Source organism: Leptonychotes weddellii, chromosome X (genome assembly GCF_054177405.1).
Source record: "Leptonychotes weddellii isolate Sample4059 chromosome X, ASM5417740v2, whole genome shotgun sequence".
NCBI classification, from domain to species: Eukaryota; Metazoa; Chordata; class Mammalia; order Carnivora; family Phocidae; genus Leptonychotes; species Leptonychotes weddellii.
The window spans coordinates 96911316-96931165 of record NC_138385.1 but is presented as its reverse complement, the minus strand read 5'-3'; the positions used below and the strand labels follow the sequence as shown (position 1 = coordinate 96931165).

The window sequence follows — 19850 nt, the reverse complement described above, 5'->3', positions numbered from 1 at the left end:
CACAGCTCTTTCTAAAATAAAGACAACCTTCAAAGGATTTTTATGTTCATTTATTTGTTTGTTCTTCAGAAAGATTTAGTAAATTAAGAGGGCAGAAGAAAATGGACTTTATAGATTCCATTCTCCCATTACACAGAAAAAATCATTCAGAAATAGCTTGTGCTCTTCAATTTCTTTGGCTCCAATGACATGTAGTTGTCACGATGATTGTAGCTCCTTTACTAAAAATGATCTTGAATTGATTGGGCATGTGTCTGCTTTAGATGGTTTCCTTGTTTGTTCTTTACATGGCTAGACTTTCAAGCTTTCCTGGAAAGATGCATTAAATTTTTCACTATGATTTGTTTACTCCAGTTGGGTACACGATGAATGACCTGATATTTGAGTGGTTAAGCGATGGTCCAGTTCAAGTTGCTGAAGGACTGACCCTGCCTCAGTTTATTTTGAAAGAAGAGAAGGAACTTGGCTACTGCACAAAGCACTATAACACTGGTAAGTTTACTTTCAGCTGCTAAACCCAAGTGGGCTCTATCTGCAGTGTGTGCTATATATCACATCACCTTGATTGCTATATCTTTACCAAGAAAATGGAGCTACAAGGCATAGACCTTGGCTCAAAACCCCCTTTACAGATAAGATGTCTGCACCCTCTGGAATAAGTCAGTGAGCACAATAGATAATTTCTCCAAAATGGAGAGAGAAGGAAAAAGATTTGGGATTCTTTTGCTGTTCCCTTGCTGACCATGTGCTGTCAAATGAGTTTGAGGAAATGTGTACAAGACCTTGTATATAGTGCAGGAAATGTATAAATTCTGGCCCGTTCCTGGCATCCACTCTTGCCACTGGATCCTCAGATCAGTTTGTACTCTCTGACTTAGTGGAAGAGAGGAATAACCACATAGGACTTTGTAAACCCAGAAATACAGTTGCTATGCTCTCCAGTCCTTGATGGTGATAAGAATTTGGATGAAAACCAGCTGGCGGGAATTCACCTGGTTCTAAAGCCACGCACTGTCATAGTGCTGATAGACACACAGGTCGGGGGAGAATATGAGGAGGTAGTAACAAGTGAGCCTATGTTGTTACCTAGAAGATCATGCCTGCCCAGTAAAGTTGATGGCTTTTCCTACAAATGTCCCAGTCTTTGATACCACACAAGCTGATCATGGAGAGGCAAGCTAGACAGGATAATTTATTCAGTGACTGCTCCAGATCCCTTGCTAAATAGAACATTCATGAACACTTATTCCAATAGTCAATAGTGCTTCTTATGAAGTGACCAAAACCTGGTTCCAAAGTGTTTTTCCTGACCAAGAGGAATCCAACCCTATCTCTCATAATTTGTGTGGACTAAGCCAAATTACCTTCTGGGGTTCTGTCTCCAAACCAATTAAGGGGAAAGAAAAGTGGCAAGGGACAGGAACATTTGTCTCTTAACAGTATGTTAAAAGTTTTAATATCTTTGTATACACTCCTTTTATAAGTATTGTAACACTGTAAACAGATTTTAGGAATATTCTAAATGTCCTCAAGCAATTACCCAGAAAGCTAGGAAATGGTTACAATGACTAGATTATATGCATGTCATATACAAATGTACATTTTTCTCTTATTATGGATGGCACAAAGATAGATACACAATTATCCAATTAATTTGAGGGCCCCATGTGAACTTTACTATTTTCAACTGTTACATATTATGCATTATATATTATATGCTATACATACATACTGCAGCTTATGTATTGTATGTTATATATTACATATTATAACCTCACAAAATGTCACTATTTCTACTTGTCAGTTTCTGACTGTCTTGCAAATTCTGAAGTTCTGTCTAAATAATCAAGCTACAAGCACAGATTTAGAAAAATCATTCAGTCCAGTGACTCTTTTTTTTTTTTTATTAAGTAGGCTCATGCAGGGCTTGAATTCACAACCCTGAGATCAAGACCTGAGCTGAGATCAAGAGTCAGATGCTTAACCAACTGAGCCACCCAGGCACCCTTAGTCCAGTGACTCTTAAGATCACTCATTCTCACAAATGTTAATTCCATTACTGGTTGAGTTGAAAAAGAGTTGAATTGGTTATGTAGGGTTAGCATTTTGTGCAATCTTCCAAATCCACCTGTAATACTCTTAAAAACTGAACAGTGGGAGGCTAGAATGGGAAAGATAAATTCAAATTGGATCTTAAATCATTATTTCCTGCTTTCAGGAAAGTTTACCTGCATCGAGGTTAAGTTTCACCTGGAACGCCAGATGGGATACTATCTGATCCAGATGTACATCCCCAGTCTGTTGATAGTCATTTTGTCCTGGGTCTCCTTTTGGATAAACATGGATGCAGCCCCTGCTAGGGTTGCACTGGGCATCACCACTGTCTTAACAATGACCACCCAGAGTTCAGGTTCCAGGGCATCTCTGCCAAAGGTAAGAAGTCTCCTCACTTGACAACAAGTGACAGGAGGCGGGGGGGGTGGCGGCTGGGGGGTGGGGAGGGGTTGTCAAAGGTCTTCTGGGCTGGAGAATTCTGTAAAGACAGAAATGTTTGCCATCCTGTGGTACTGTTGGAGGTGCAATGCAATAAGAGAATGAAGAGCTGAGTTTGAGAGAATTAGAGCTCTGAAGACATGGGGGACCTTTCTGATCAGATCAATTAGGGGAGAGGAGAATCAGGGTTGAGAGAGAAGAGGAATGAGTGAAGGCAGAAACATGGCTCAGGAATTATGTCTAAGAAGCCCTTGAGTGCTTCTGACCTCATGTTGTTCATGAGCCATGAAGCTTGCAGGAATTAGAGTAAGATTGATGCAACTTATGCTGTACTATCAACTATTTATTGGTGAGCCTATTGTGATTCATGTGCTCAGTGAAGTCATTTACAATAATAAGTTTGAATTAAGCTCCTGGAAATTTACACAGAAAAGCCATGTCAATGAGTATATATGAGAAATAAATATAAATATTAGAGTGCAGCAAAGTAGATACACAAATCTTTGTCATTCCTTAATTTATCTTAATGGTTGACACACAATTATTTTCAAGTGACATAGTTACCTAGAGAAAGAACAGTGGAGTCTTCCAAGATGGTGAAAATTCTGACAACCATGGCAGGTGGACAGAGAAGCATGAGATGGATAACAGGTACACATAGACATTTTGTAGCACTTCAAATAATAATCCATAATGGCTGTATAATTTATTTTTATGTAAGGGCAGGTCCTCTATATTTGTAAATATTGCTTAAGCAAACAATGATAAATGTCCTGTTTGTGAAATGTCCCAGCACTCCAGAAGTGTGCCTGTGTGTGTTTCCTTTTCACTGAGTACATTGAGCCGCTGGCTTCAATTTTCCAGGAGTGTGAGTTCAATTTAGTATTCACTGTACACTGTCTCATACTGGTTGAGCAGTCTCTCCAAAACCTAGTTCCAGCAAATAATTGAGGTATAATCCCCTATCTTTGCTGGCTTGAGCTTATGTTCAGTTGTGCTACATTTGACATAAGCTATGTTAGATCATGTTCCACATTAACTTCTGTGTTGGAAGATAAGATGACATATGGAGGAGGTCTGTGGCTATACTGGAGATGGACTGAATGCTGGGAAAATTGTCATACAAACTTTCCAACTTCTATGCCTCCAAAGATAAATATTAGATTTGTATGGTAATAGAGAAAGGGATAGATCCATCTCTGATACTTCTTAATTTTCTAGAATAACGAATAGTATAAAATACTTGTGTTGTATTTCTATTGAAATACAGATATCAGAAATACTAACAGCTTTCTTTTCAGCTACATAATAAATCAATTTTACCTAATAAAAATTCTAATCCACAGTGTGCCACAACCCGAACAGGTTCATTTGCTTATGACTTGTTAGTTATTAGTTCTAGCCATCACTGCATGCTATGTCATTAAACCTCAGGATGCACAAAACATGTAGTTTACAATTTAATAGATAGCTAAAGTATTGGTTACAAGTTGTAAGAAGATAATCAAAAAAGAAGACATTTATAGCCTCCAAACTCCCATTGCTATGAAAAAAGTAGTCATTTAATTTCAAAATGGAAGCTTTTGTTTTTATAAATTTGTTATTCATTCTTATTAGCTATTATGATTCTACATCAAAGGTCAAAACTATTGCTAAATCAATGGTCACTGATCGGTGATCTTTGTCTGTAGAGGCAATCAGGAACTCAGATAAACTAAAAGATAGTATATTCAAAAGTCATTTTATACTTGGCTCTGAACTCATAGTGGTTATCCTTTAGCCATCAGTAGGTTTATCTTCCTACGTATGTTTTTCTTGGGCTATTATTAAACATGGTTGGCTCTCAACTGACTGTGGGGAGATGTGACTCACATGGATTACAGTGAGAAAGGAAAATGGGATAAAAAGTGAGTTATAGAAAATAAAGAATTGACCATACACTTATACACACACACACACACACACACACACACACACGTACTCATTTTAATTTATAAACACTGTAGTCCCCAAGCAGATGCCCTACTATGCTGATTGTACAGTTGTTCCAGAGCCTATAGCAACGCCCTTTACAGACTAGGCATGCACCTTGCACTTTCAAAATAAGACATGCTTGTTAGAGAAAAAATAGAAGATACAGAAAATATCATTAACTATCCAGTAAGTAACTGTTGTTAAGACTTTGGTATATTTTCTTCCAACCTTTCTTCGACGCACATTTGTGTAGGCAAACCCACACACATGCACACACAGAAAATTGGATCAAAACTGTCTAAAAAGACAGTTATGTACTATCTGCCATTTCCATAGCATTAAAAATCTATCATGAACATACTTTGCAGTGACATAATAGCCTATCTGGCATATTAACAATCATTTATCTTACTATCCTGGATATTTAGGATTTTATTATTTGCTTTCCTAAGTGTGATCATTATAAATATATTTGTATACGAGTGCTCGTGTCTCACTGTGTTCTAGAAGACATGTGTATATATTTTCTAAATCTTATTTTACAATGGAAAAAAGAAGAAATTGAGGATGATTAGAGCAAATGAGGGACAATCTGTAGAAAAATGCCCAATATCTTCCATTCAGGCAAAAATTTTGTCTTGTTCATCATGTTAACTTCAGCACCTAGTACAGTGTGTGACTTACACTAGATGATCAATAAGTCCTCATTGAATGGATAAAGAAGTTAATGAACAACCATGTTTCCCCTTGTGAAACCATGTAGAAGATACACTTAACACACACTCTATGCGTAAATGTTTTACAGAAAATATTAGAATTCTAATATATGGAAGAATCTCATAATAATATGACATATACCACAGAGGAATGAAATTTCTCTAAAGGACTATGTCTCCCTTTTCAGAAGTTCTCAAGTAGACTTTGGGAAGTTAAGAATATATCCACAAATATGTATTTTGAAATACAGGCAGGCCTCCCAGATCTAAATCTTAAAGCCTTCTTTTCACTTAACCTCTCCAAGCCTGTTTCCTCATTTCTAAAATGAGACTAACCTTATCTACTCCTTTTAAAAATTGAACTAGGATGAGATGAGGTATTACTTATATAAATCATTTAGCCCAGTTTCTGTACATGGTAGGCACTCAATTCATTCTCGTTATTTTTATTGTTATTTTTCCCTGTCCATAATATTAGTAATATTAGAAGTAATATTAGAAGATTCATAAATGGCCTTATGTGTAGAAGATACCATGTTCTTCGGATGGCCCATTATTTGGTTATAATCATGATGCCAATGAGATGAGCCAAAGTTTGTTATATGCATGTGTGTGTGTATACACCCACGTATGTGTTTTTCATAGGTAGACAATTTATTGAATGGGTTAAGCTCTAGAGCATCTGAATAAGCAATGGCTCTGTTTTTCTCTAATCACTGCCATTAAACATCCTCAGTTGGTTCTATTTTCCCTGTCCCTGGAGGACACTTCAGAAAGATTCCATAGGTTCTCAGTTACTACATGCCATGCCATTAGACCGAGAATGAACAAACATGTGCTTTACAATTTAATAGACAGCTAAAGTATTGGTGATAAATACTTTAGCACAGTCCATTTTTTTTTTTAATTTATTTGACAGAGAGAGACACACGGCAAGAGAGGGAACACAAGCAGGGGGAGTGGGAGAGGGAGAAGCAGGCTTCCTGTGGAGCAGAGAGCCTGATGCGCAGCTCGATCCCAGGACCCTGGGATTATGACCTGAGCCGAAGGCAGACGCTTAACAACTGAGCCAACCAGGTGCCCCTTTAGCACAGTCCATTATCAGATTTTTTAAAAATCAGCTAGCTTGAAATAAAACTTCAGTCTCACAACCAATTCAATGCTCTTTCCCTCCCTTGCCCCCATCCCAGACCTAACCTTTGGCTTGAAGATGTCCGGCAAGGTGGACATGTTGTCTGTTCTTACCCTTGCTTTTCACAGCTCTTACCCTTGCTTTTCCAATTCTCTTCCCCACTCCTGTTGCTTGCTTCTCTACTATTGAGGGCTGAGGGTGAAAGAGTGGATGGAAGAAAGTTGTACAAGACTGACACTATTGTATTTGAACTCTTGCCTTCTCTAATGGCAGGCCTCCAAATACTGGCTTTCTTGATGGTTGAACTTGAGTTCCTTGGTAATTCCTGGGGATCCCGCACATTACACCATTCCTGGATGAATAATGCAATCTCTGGCTGGTGTCTTATAATTTCCTTTTATCTATCACTTCCTAGCAGCATATCCCATACAATTGCTTACTCCCAGGCTCTCCTTACTCAAGTAGATAGCCCTCCTGGTTGACATGTTTTGAAGATGATTCACATCTATCTTCCACACCATTTATTTGGCCCCCCAAGAATATGTGTTCATTGCCTTGCTAAATAGCGGAAATGCAACTTAACTGTTAACGCATCTGCTTTTACCCTACCATCTTGGGTATTCTAGCTAACCTACTGCCTTCAGAATTTATCCAGGTAAGAAACAAGTATTGGTGTTCATTTTTTAGTACAAAACCCAAACTACTGAGGACACATGACAAGTTCTCCTAATAACACCTTTACTCCCTCATCCAGGAGCAACCTTTTGGAATTTCAGCAGCTCAGCAGATACATGACATGTGCAGGAGATGCCAGTCTCTTTTCTTACCAGGGTGGGGATAAACCATCTTCTCCCCGTCTTTAGGAGAATAGGGAAAAGGCCACAGCACTCTCAATATCCACGAATCCCATTACTTCAATTAATTCTTTTCAAATGTCTAGTCTTCTGTAATGGTACAGGCTATGGAGTACAGTTGTCTCTAGATAGCATTTGCTTTGTTCTAGCAAGTCCTGTATCCTTCATGCATATGTGTAGAGTCTCCCTTCAGAGTGAGGTTTTAGCTGACATTCTGAGACAAGAATATCCCATTCCCATACTATTACACTTACGAATAAACATACTTAATTTTAGAGCTTTATCCCTATGAGGCAAGGACTCCATTGATGTCATCTATGTTTACATATCACCACTTAGCACAACACCTGGATCATAGTAGATGCTCAGTAAAGATTGGGTTAGTAAATGAATATACAGTGTTAAAAAGATTTATGGTTGGGGCGCCTGGGTGGCTCAGTTGGTTAAGCGACTGCCTTCGGCTCAGGTCATGATCCTGGAGTCCCGGGATCGAGTCCCGCAGAGCAGGGAGCCCGCTTCTCCCTCTCCCGCTCCCCCCTCTTGTGCTCTTTCTCTCTCTCACTCTCTCTCTGAAATAAATAAATAAAATCTTTAAAAAAAAATTTAAAAAAAAAGATTTATGGTTAAGTGGCATGCCAGGTGTAATTTAATTGGTGATTCATTCATCCATTCATTTATTCAACTAACATTTATTGAATGTTTTCTCTGTGCCACTCATTGTTCTAGGGGCTAGAGAAATCAGAGATAAATAAAACATAGTCCCTGCCCTCACGGATTTGTCATCTAGTATGCTAGAGGCAGATACCTGGAATGGTGACCATTAAACAATGTGGAATATAAGGACATCCAGAAGCATGCCTAACCTATTAAATGAAGTAGGGAGAAATGGAGGGGGAGGAAAAGGGCTGGAGGAAGAGAGCCAGAGAAGGAGGGAGAGAAGTAGTGTTAGGAAAATGGCCTGAAGGAGGGAGCCTGAGCTGAATCTATGAAGAAAATAAAATAGGTAATGTAGAAGGTGGCAAAAGTCATTCCAGGCAATGAGGACTTCCTACTCATATTTGGGCTAAACCCATAAAATAAGATTTTTCTAGAAGGCACTCTGGGCAGGTTTCCAACATGCTTCACAAATCTTAAGCACATTTCAAGTAGTGTTTATTGATTCCAAGTTAATTTCCTGCTTTCCTGCCAACCAGAGTTTTTGTGGTTTTTGTTTGTTTGGTTTGATTTGGTTTTCAAAAGTTCAATCTCTTCCCTAAATACAGGAAAATGAAATACCAGCATGGTATCTGTTCCATAGGTGCCTTCCCATTTGAAGCTGTAAAATTGTTTTTTTAAATATACATCTCTGCCAACCCCCAAGAAGCTGTTCTGCTGGTAATGTTCTATTTGGAGCACAAAACTCCTAGTGGTAGACTAAAGGCTGGGTGTATTGTTGTCTTTTCAACCCACAGGAAAATATCAGGATGAATTGAATAGAAGACTGTGAGACATCAGGCAGGCTTTGAGTGTGGCCAGAGTTAAACCATTAATTTTCCTTTACTTGTGTTTGCTATTATTGCTGAATGATTTGCAGCCACTCCTAAATGTGTCTTGAGTCCTCATTTGTAGGTGCAGCCCAGAGACTGTAGAGGTGAGAGCCAGTGTTGGTAGGGGACAGTTGGGATGATGTGGTGTGCAGGTGACTCTGACAGATCCTTAACCATCTCCTCGAAGCAAGGATCCAGAGGTATTGTCTTTGGCCATTATTAACCAAGATGCCCTATATCCTATATAAGGAAATTTCCCCTTACTTTTCAGCCATCTGGTCAACTAAGACCAGCTGGACCATTTCAAGCAGCTGCCAAACCCATGACAGCTTGAAATTTTAAACAAAAGAGGCCATAATCTTACCATGTTTGGTCTTGCTTTATTCCCCACGAGAATGTTTCTAGCTAGAGACTGCAGTAAGAGAAACTATGAAAGCAGCAAGGCTGATACCTACAGAAGTTTTGAAATAAGAATTTGTCTGGATGTCTGTTTTAACTCTAAGAAAATAAAGATGATTGCTCCTTGAATCAAGTACATCCCCAGCTAATTGGAATGAATCTCCTAGGTCAGATGGGTATTTCTGGAAGAAGATGGGAATAATTTTGTCTTATAAAATCAGGATTTTATTTAGTCCTCAGATAAAAGGTTGAAAAGTAAGAAAGCCAAGCTTTGGCAAATTGATCTGCAGGCCTGCTTGCTTTAGCCAGATGTCTGCATATATGGGAGACTACATAAACTTTCCCTTCCAGCATTTCCTGAGACACAGCAAATTAAAGAGTTGTTGATATAGTGAGTGTCTGACAAAAATATGCAAAGAGATGAAGTGCACGAATTCTCTTGAGACAGAGCTGGAGCACCAATGGCACTTTAGTTCAAGAATGTTGTTGGAAAGCTGACAGTGGGAGAAGCTACCCAGGCTGTGCTTCTGCTCAAGTCTTGATGAGGTTCATAAACCTTTTTGGGATAGCATTTTAAGGGTCAGGATTATTATTTTTTAAATTTTAATTCCAGTATAGTTAACATACAGTGTTATATTAGTTTCCAGCATACAATATAGTGATTCAGCACTTCCATGCATCATCCATTGTCCATCACAAGTGCCCTCCTTCATCCCCATCACCTATTTCACCCAGCCCCCCATCCACCTCCCCTCTGGTAACCATCAGTTTGTTCTCTTATAATTAAGAGTCCTGTTTCTTGCTTTGTCTCTTTTTTCCTTTGCTCACTTGTTTTGTTTCTTAAATTCCACATGAGTGAGATCATATGGTATTTGTCTTTCTCTGACTTATTTTCACTTAGCATTATATTGTCTAGCTCCATCCATGTCATTGCAAATGGCCAGATTTCACTCTTTTTTTATGGCAGAATAATATTCTGATACACACACACACACACACGTATACACATACACACATACATACCATATCTTCTTTATCCATTCATCTATCAATGGACCCTTGGGCTACTTCTACTTCCATGATTGGCTATTGTAAATAATTCTTCAATAAACATAGGGTTGCATGTATCCCTTTGAATTAGTGTTTTTGTATTTTTTGGGTAAATACCCAGTAGCGTGATTACTGTATCATAGGGTAGTTCTATTTTTAACTTTTTGAGGTTTCTTAAAAAGTTAAAAACAGGATTATTTTTAACTCTCTCTTTCCATTTCACTAAAATGGGTAACTGTATCTAGGTCATACAGCCTAAATGTCTCTGGTTCTTATAAATGCCACTCAGTGAGGGAAAAATCAACTATTATGGAACATGTACTACATAAAGAAACAGAACTTCTTAAGAAGATTGACATATACATAAACTAGATCATAATTTAGTAAAGTAAGGACAGTGGGGTAGATTTTTTCTTTACAAAAAATGGCTGTAATGATTCTCCTCTCTGTATCCATAAACTTTGGGTAACAGGCTCCTCCCACATTGTCAACTTGACTGTGTGACTTGCCTTGGCATGTTGGACAATGGCAATTGTAACATAAGCAGAGACTTCAAAAATGTTTGCATATTGTAGCTAGGTTTCTTCTGCTACTCTTGGGATCCTGTACACACTACCATGTGAATAAGGCCAGGCTAGCCTTCTGAATGATGAGAGACACGTGGCCCAGTTATCTCAGTTACCAAGATGACAGCCAGCTAACCACCACTTCCTTGCTCACTGCTCTAGGCACACTGGCCTTCTTGCAGTTTCCTGAATATGCCAGGCACATGCTGTCATCCCTGGGGCCTTTGCAATGACTGTTCTCTCTGCCTGGAATGCTCTGCCCCCAGATATTTACATGATAAACTTCTCCACCTTTTCCAGGTCTTTATTCAAATCCTGCCTCCTCAGTAAAGCCTGTTCTGGCCTTTATCACCTTACCTATGCCCTCATCAATACCCTGACCCAACTTTTCATTTTTTTTTGTTTTCTCACTATACTTTATTACCTTATAGCAACCCTATGACTTGTATAAAACTCTATTATAGATTATGTTTCCTGTATATTGCCTGTTTCCCTTAGCTTGACTATGAACTCCAAGGAGGCAAAGATCTTTATCTAGTTTGCTCCCTAAAACAACACCTAGACTATAGTATATGCTCAGTAAATGTTTGTTGATAGAATGAATGAATGAATATATACATCTCTAAAGTCTATTCATTGTGAAAATTCCATCTAAATTTTCTCAAGGATACCGAACAAATAAAAGGAGCCCACATAGCCAGGGGCCCATCTTTCCTTAACTGGCTGGCTATTCATTACCACAGAGAATCCTGACTGCCTATGTTATGTTACTGTAACATAATTACATTATTTTAACGTTTCACTTCTCTGACTGACTATATCAAATAGTGTTATGTACAGCTTTTGATAGCTGTTCCTCTTAGAGCAATCTAGCCAAAGAAATAATAATACAACAACAATGGTTTAGATGATGAGAGAACATGCAGACAGGCTATTTTTATCTAAGTTTTGCTTCCTCAGCACTGTCACAACTAATTTGGAAGTTTCTCAGTGTGCCAGTGCAAGTGTCCATTCCCCCTTCTTGCTGCTCCAGTTTGTTTGGATGCAAGTGTAGCCTCTGAGTCCTGGTGAAGGCACCCAGTACTCTCCTCATCCAAGCTCTCGACAGCCCCACTCTGGGCCACAGGTGCTGTGCTATACTCTTTCTTAGGGGCCCAGACACCAGAAAATACTCCCCTTTATTTACATAACAAAAACCAAGTGGATTTTTGTTTTCCTCTGATTTTAATACGTCATCAAAGGCTATTTCTGCATTTAAACTTAAGGATTGCTTTGGACTGCATCTAGGACTTGAGAGGTCATGAGCTCCAACCTGAAGCCAACTGTATATATCCAAAGCACATCATTTTCCATCCCTCCCAATAACAGGAGTGGGGGGAGACAACTCCATTTGCTTTCCAAAATTGTGCCTTAATGAAACTGGAGTAGTGAAATATTTTCAAACTACACATGAATTGATCTTATAAAATCTTAAACTTTTGTGTTGTTAAAAGAGCCTCAGCAATCCTATTAGGGATATGAAAACTGATGACATGAAGGTGAATTCACTTCTCATTTTTTAAGACCTGCTTGAAGTGGGGGCATCTGGGTGGCTCAGTGGGTTAAGCATCTGCCTTCCGCTCAGGTTATTATCCTAGGGTCCTGGGATGGAGCCCAGCATCGGCGTCAGGCTCCCTGCTCAGTGGGGAGTCTGCTTCTCCCTCTCCCTCTGCCCCTCCACCCGCTTGTGCTCTCTCTCTCAAATAAATAAAATCTTAAAAAAAAAAAAGATCTGCTTGCAGTGGATGCCATTTCTTACATGAAGCCCTCATGGAGCTCCATAAAATGTAAATGGCTTGTTTTCCTTGCCTCCACGGTACTTCGTGCTTTATATCAATCATTGCATTGCATTTTGGACTCCTGGCTCAGTGATTACAGCCCATGTGTCCTTGCCCTACTTTAGATCATTCAACTCTGCATAACCTGTGTGACTTACACAGAAGCAGTCCTCAGTAGTTACTGCTGGAGTACTGTAAGAAGACCATGTTCAACAGTTTCTGATGTTCAGTGATCACAGTAATAAGAATTACTGCCGGAGCTTAATGGGCCTGAAAAGAAAGTGTCACCAAAGCAGAGGGTCTCAGACTTTGCTGACGTTAGAATCAGCTGAGGAAATTTTCAAGCTTTCTCAGATTTCACCACAGACAAATGAAATCAAACTATGTGGCAGTAGGGTCCAGGCATCAGAATTTAAACAAAATGTTAATGTGTAGCCAGGGCTGAGAACCGCGGCTCTGAATTTTGGTGTTGTCTGGGGAAATGTTTTCAGTGTTTATCATGTACCAGAATATATATATTCACTTGAACTTCACAACAACACTCAGAACTAGACACTATTATTATCCTCACTTTGGAGATGATGGTACCAATGCACAGAGGAATGAAGTAACTTGCTCACGTTCATACAGAGTGAAATCTGTTGTTTAAGCCTAATTACTAATCATGGTGCCACACCATCTTTCATAGTTAACAGTTGCGGAGTTCCTTCCATGTGCCTGGCCCTATGCTAAACCCTTTTACAGAGGTCATATCACTGCAAACAGATGACATAAGCACGATTTTGCATCATCAGGTAACAGGTAGGGAAACGGAAACATAAAGAGGTTAAGTAATTTGTCAAGTTATTTTTCTAGCAAGCGAAGAACTAAGATTCAAACCACTGGTCAGTTCAAATCCTCCTGAAGGAAGAACTAAGAATTTTAAGTTCCATCACGCTGTCCATACCATGCTAATTACAGGTGGAAGTTTTGACTGTGAGAGGAGTTATTTTCCAGGCTCTGAAATCCCTGTCTGTGGCTATGCATACTGTATTCACTGGGTACTGAATGCAGTTGGCAACTTTGTTCATCATTTGGATGGAGAGACAATGCTTGCCTGATTGCCCTCTTTCATATTATGAAAGGACTTATAATGGTTCCTGAGGCTTCCGTTATGCAGTCCTCCTCAGCAGACTCTCTGACTGAACTCAGTTGCTGTTTATTGCTTCGGTCAGCTGTAGCCATTTTAACCATCATTTTCATCAGCTCACAGGTATGATTATGTTAAGAGCCCCACCGGGCATAGGCCATGATCTATCATTTAATGCCAACTAAAAGGTTGAACAAAAGCAGATTGGGTGATCATCGACAACAAAACAGTTAAATAAATTGTGGCCTATTCATACAATGAAATACTAGGTACAAAAATGTAACAACTGCAGGCACACTTAACAACAGAGATGAATCTCTGTCAAACCTAATGTTGAAGAAAAGTTAACAAGCACAGAAAAAACGTTCGCAGGCAGAATTAATCTAGGGTGTTTGAACTAGAGTTATGGTGGGATTTGGGAAGTAGAGAGGGATTAGTGACTGGGAGGGACCATGAGGGATTGAGCTTCAGGGGTCAAGGAATGTCCTATTTCTTGACCTGGGTGGTTATGTGGGCATGTGCATTTTGTGGTGATTTACTGAACTGTATAGCTGTGATCCTGGTACTTTTTGTTTCCAATATAAATGGCACATTTTGTTTCTAAAAAGAGGAATAAAAGTTGTTTGGTAGGGCAAAAAAAAGACAGGTTCCCCAAATGAGCTTACAAGAACGTTTCGGCACAAAGCCATTCTTTTTTTTTTTTTTTTTGGTTTTTCTTTTTGATCTGGTACTTTTAAATATTTTAATACAGAGGTTTTAAAAACAGATTGCACAAATAATGAAGAAGCAATAGAGAATACTGTTTCCTCCTCTTCCTTTTTCAGAACAAAAATAACAAAGGCTGATATTTATTGACTCTAGGTTCCAAATTTGCTACAAAGTGCTTTTCATTCATATATTATTTAACCCTCTCCACAGTCCTATGAGCTAGATATTATTGGTCCCATTTTCGGGATAAATAGATTGAAACTCAAGGTTGTACAACTAATAAGTGCCAAAGCCAGAATTCAAACTTAATTGGACCCTACTCTATTCCTTTCTTACTATGCTACTCTCTTCATTTTATAGTCACTAATGTCCCTTCAGCCTTTAAAATGGATATCCTTTACGACTGTTGCAATTTATATGCTTGAGGGTTGACTGAGGAGGCTCAAAGGATTCGGTAACCTAGAGATCCCTTCCATATTCTTAAATTATGAGACACAGTGTTGAGGGATCATAATGAATTTTCCATCCAGTTCTGACTTCTCCCTGGAACAGTCTCACCCTTTATCTTGCTTCACACTGCTGTTCCCTGCTCACTTGCTAAACAATCCTTTCTTATGAAAAGGGAAATTAACAGCTTTCTGTCCTTGGAGAGAATTTGAAGGTCCAAGATATTAAACAAATTGGTACCTAATAGTGTTTCTTGCCTTACGTAATCCTAATGAAAAGATCCCTAAAAAAGGGAATGAACGTTTTGTAATTGGCTCATAGAGAAGACCATTTCCCTTTACCCATAAACTTGTTGGTTCCAAACCATATGCATGGGTTTCTCTTTTTGTGGGACTCCACAGAAAGTATGGTCTGCAGATATGGAAATACATTATAGGACTAGTCTTCTCATTCAGTTTTATTTAATATTCATAGTATAGCCTATATTCTAAGATGTACTTTTTCCTGTTTTCACAGCTCTGAGTTTGGGTTGCAGGTTAAAACTGAAGGCAAATCAGAGTTTAATTAGAGATGTTTTTCTTTCTCAGTGGTGTGTAAAATAACGGCGCATCTTCCAGTACGGCATCTTAGGTGTAATGAACTTCTTCTAGAGCCAGCCACTATGCTTGGCACTGGGCATATAGAAGTAAGCAGGATATACATGCACCCAGCCTTCGGAGAGCCCACATCCCACTGGAGTGACACATATTGAGTATGTAATTAGCTGATAATACTGCAATGCCCCATGAATGATCAGGTTTTCTAATCTGGTTGTGGGAACAAGCGCTATCCTCAGCCCTGTGAGAACACCAGATCCCCTTTCCTCTAGTTCTTTATGGCTATTCTTTCCCTGGCCTTAGTTACTTTCCTCAAGGGAGTACTTTGCTGACTGTTCTGGAGGAACCTTCTTCAGACCTCTGGAACTCACTGTCTGTCTCCCTTGGCAATTCTCTCCATTCTGGTACTCTACCCTGTGTGAGGCGAACGTGATAACCACTACACTACGGAAACTGGTACTCTACCCTGTGAAATCTAGACTCTGTGGACTACCAGACCCTCAGCTTCATCTCTTCAATTTTGGGAGTTGGTTCATCCTCTCTGCATCATGACCTGAAAGCTCTCTCAAAACAGTACACTGCAGCAATAGCTGGACTGACTGCATCTGTTTTCCATCTTTTAAGGATCACTATCCTTTTTGCCTAATGTCCAGTGCCTTGAAATCCAATTTTTTCATGTTTTCTCCAGATTTTTTAGTGATTCAGGATGGAGGTAAATCTGGTCCCTCTTATTCCCTCTTGGCCTTAAGTGGAACTCATTGTGATGGTTTTGAATCCATGATTTATTTTTAAAATTTGACATGGGATGTAAATAAATTGAATGTGACAATTCAGATAATTGAAATAATTATCAGAACCAGCTAATGCTAAGAGTGCAGTTGTTCTAATCAATGAAGACTGCATTTATTAATACATGGTCTATGAACTCTAAGACCAAGAACAAATGTTTTGTAAAGAAATTAATAATTGGGATGTATGGGCATGAATATTAATATCCTAATGGGAAAATTGGTTTTGCTCTACAAAATGTTTCATCAAAAAGATTTGCTTCAAAGTGATATATTCCAACATATTTAGGCTTATAGTTGACTGATAACTCTTGACTCTTTTTTTATAACACACTCTGGACTGCTTTGGGAAGAGGGAACCTTAACCTCCCATTCAGCAACTCCTCTTCACAAGTCAATATCTCTTGATCGTCCCTGCTTGCCCCCCGTGGATGCAGTCACTAAATCACATAGTTATTTACTTCATTTAGGTTTGATTTGATTCAATAAATATTCAAGTTACACCTACTATGTTAGGCATTAAGTAGGTCAAAGAGATGGTAAGATAGTCCCCGCCCTTGAGGAATTTATGATCTAGTACAAGAATCAGCAAATACTCTCTGCAAAGGGCCAGATAGTAAGGAATTTAGGTATTGTGGGCCATAAGGTCTCTGTCGCAACTAAACTCTACAGCTATGGCATGAAGACAGTCACAGACCATACATAAACAAATGAGTGTGGCTATATTCCAATAAAAAACCCCTGACCTGATAGGAAGAAGCAGAGATACAAAGATCACCAAAAGCAAGTGCTATGGGATGTCACAGAAGGGAGATACATATCTTAATATCAGGTTTGTAAAAACAGTGAATGATTTAATGGAGGCAGCAATATTTGACTTCATGTATTAAGATTAGATAGGATTACAATAAGCAGAAATGACAGAAGACCTGAAATAAATACCAGAGATGAGTAAGCACTGATGATTTGGGGGGAGAAGTCATCCTATTTAGCCAGAATGTTGATTATACTCAGGAGTGAGGTAGAAAAATAAGGAAATGTAAGGTCTTTGGGCGCCCTCCCCAGCCCCCAAGAGAAATTTCTTCCTCCTGTAGACTGGTTAAGCTCCTCTCCTTGGTCCTTTATCTCATTCTGCCTTATATTATGGTTATTTTTGCACTTCTCTTTATTCCTCTGCTAAACAATCTTCACCTTTAGGGCAATGATTATATATTGTTCATCTTTGAATCTCCACTGTTTCTAGCCAGAGATGAGACACAACAGCAGAGGAAAGAAATTTGTGGGGTTAATAAATGAAAGCATCCACTTCAGCCCAAACCATTTGGGTTTAGTAACTAGACTCTGAGGCCCCACAGAAACAGTTTAAAGACTAGCTGACTCACAGCGGGTAGAAATGTTCACTCGTTACAACAGCAGCACCTTTATTTTTCAACAAGGGTTTTGGGAAGAAATCATGCAAGCATGCATAGGTTAATTCCTTTAATTCCTCTTCCATGTAGATTTGACCGTAATTAGTAGCCACTTGAAATACAGCTTATAAGTTGCAATTCTCCAGTCTATTTCAAGGGGGAAAATCCATATAGATAAGTACTGGGGTTTTATTTTTTAATCAAAAGGTTAATTAAGTGAATTAATCTTTATGTTTGAATACATTTTTCCATGAAATTTGGAATAAATAATTTAAATGGGTTAAAATCAAGTCAGTGTAGTATTAAAATGAATAATAAAGCTTAGGAAATGAGTAAAAATCTTATGTGTTCTGTTAATCATGTATCAGCAGGCAAAATTGCCTATGGCAAGTTTAACCTGAGAAGACAGGAAAGCTGATAAAGATTCTCAAATCCTCCTGCAATTGCTAGTACCTCCATAGAAATCATTTTGTAAAATGCGTAGTGCTTCACAGAGACCCAGTTTTTGAGCAGTTCTTCAAAGAAAAACACCCAGCAGTTAGCATTTAAATGAACCTTCTGAATAGCAAAGAGAGTAAATAAGTGCAGAATTATAAATCAGCTTTATTGTGTCCACTGAGAAAATGAAGATAGCAAAACTGGACTCTGACTACACACATGGGACTGAAAGCCAATGGTGACACCATCCATCAGCAGGATCAGTTCATAAAACACCTGTGTGTCATGAGACTATGTGGTAAGTGGTAGCTTACAAGTAGGAACCTTCTCTTGTTAGTAAAGAAGCAAACAAGAGAAGTATTAGGGTCAAAATCTGTGTCACTATTCACAAGAAAATGGGTTGTATCATAAGGATATAATGTACACATCAAAATATGAGAATGCAAGACAATTTCTTGCATTTCTTTCATGCATATTCAGTCATGGTCTTTGAAGGCCCCCAGAGAAGTGTTAATTTGTTCTTCATGTGAAGTTAATTAGGTCATGTGAGATGTGTGTCTCGTGTTACCTCTACTGGAAACAACTCCTAAGGAGGAGTTTTGAGTTTATGTCTCCCAACCCCAAGTCATGGAGATCAAATGTACTGTGGTTTGTGTTGAGAGCAAAGAGATACTCCCCTTTGTGTCCAGGTAGAATCACTACTCCTGGGATTCCCTGGCCATACTGAAATTGGGACACACGCACAGAGAACCATTAGAGGTATGTCTAAAGGACACAGGAGCCGAATGAATGAGTTCCCAGTGGCCAAAGCTGGAACAATTTAGAGGAAATAAAGTGGTACTGGATTATAACCTATATTATAAAGTAATTATCCATGAGTACATACTGATATAAATAAATGAATAAAAATGTTTGGGGGACAGTAAATAAATCTCCCATGCAGAAGGATTCCAAAGAATTTATGTAGATATTCTACCCTAAAGGAGATTGAGCCTAATTCCCCACTTCTTAAGTGTAGGGTGTATGTAACGACTTTCTTCCAAAGAGGACAGCATGGAAAGGAGAAAAAAAAAATAACTTTACAGTAGAGAAACCTGACAAACCCGACCTCAGCCAGATGATCAAAATCAACTTCAACAGTGACAGGTGATGTTGATAGCATGTGACCTTGATCCAATGTGATGAGAAGGGAAATTTACCTCTGTAGTCTTCTTCCCCAAAACCCATAACCCTGGTCTAATCATGAGAAAAACAACAGACAGTGCCCAGTTGAGGGGCATTCTACAAAATGCCTAACAAGTACTCCCCCAAACTGTCAAGGTCATCAAAAACAAGAGAAGTCTGAGAAGCTGTCACAGCCAAAAGGAGTCTACGGAGAGACAAAAACTAAATGTAATATGGTATCCTGGATGGGATCCTTGAACAACAACAAAAAAATTACATAAAAACTCAGGTATCAACGTTGGTTCATTAGGTACAACAAATATACCAGACCAAAGGAAAATGTTAACATTAGGGAAAACTTGGTATAGGTTATATGGAAACTCTCTGTGCTGTCTTTGCAACTTTCTATAAATCTAGAATTATTCTAAACTTTTTCTAAAGTTTATTATTCTAAGCTTATTTTAAAGTTACTTTAAAAAGTACTATTTTAAAGCAACTGAAATGTCTTCTAGAATCTAATGTGTGCCTAGGCATCCAAACTGGACTAGAGCGACAGAAGGAACAAGGGGAATCTTCTTTCTCTGTCTCTGAATAAGAGATCTAGTTTGTTCTATTCTCTCTCTCACTCTTCTTAGCCACACAGG

General features: G+C 38.7%; 1 protein-coding gene across 1 annotated transcript in view; it reads left to right on the top strand.

The window, feature by feature from the left end:
• Positions 1 to 19850, top strand: part of GLRA2 (glycine receptor alpha 2) — a 167897-nt gene that overhangs the window by 67772 nt on the left and 80275 nt on the right. Inside the window, exons 6-7 of the mRNA XM_081807978.1 lie at positions 355 to 492; positions 2219 to 2433. Of these exons, the coding sequence (XP_081664104.1) occupies positions 355 to 492; positions 2219 to 2433 (353 nt within the window). The remainder of the gene's footprint in view (positions 1 to 354; positions 493 to 2218; positions 2434 to 19850) is intronic.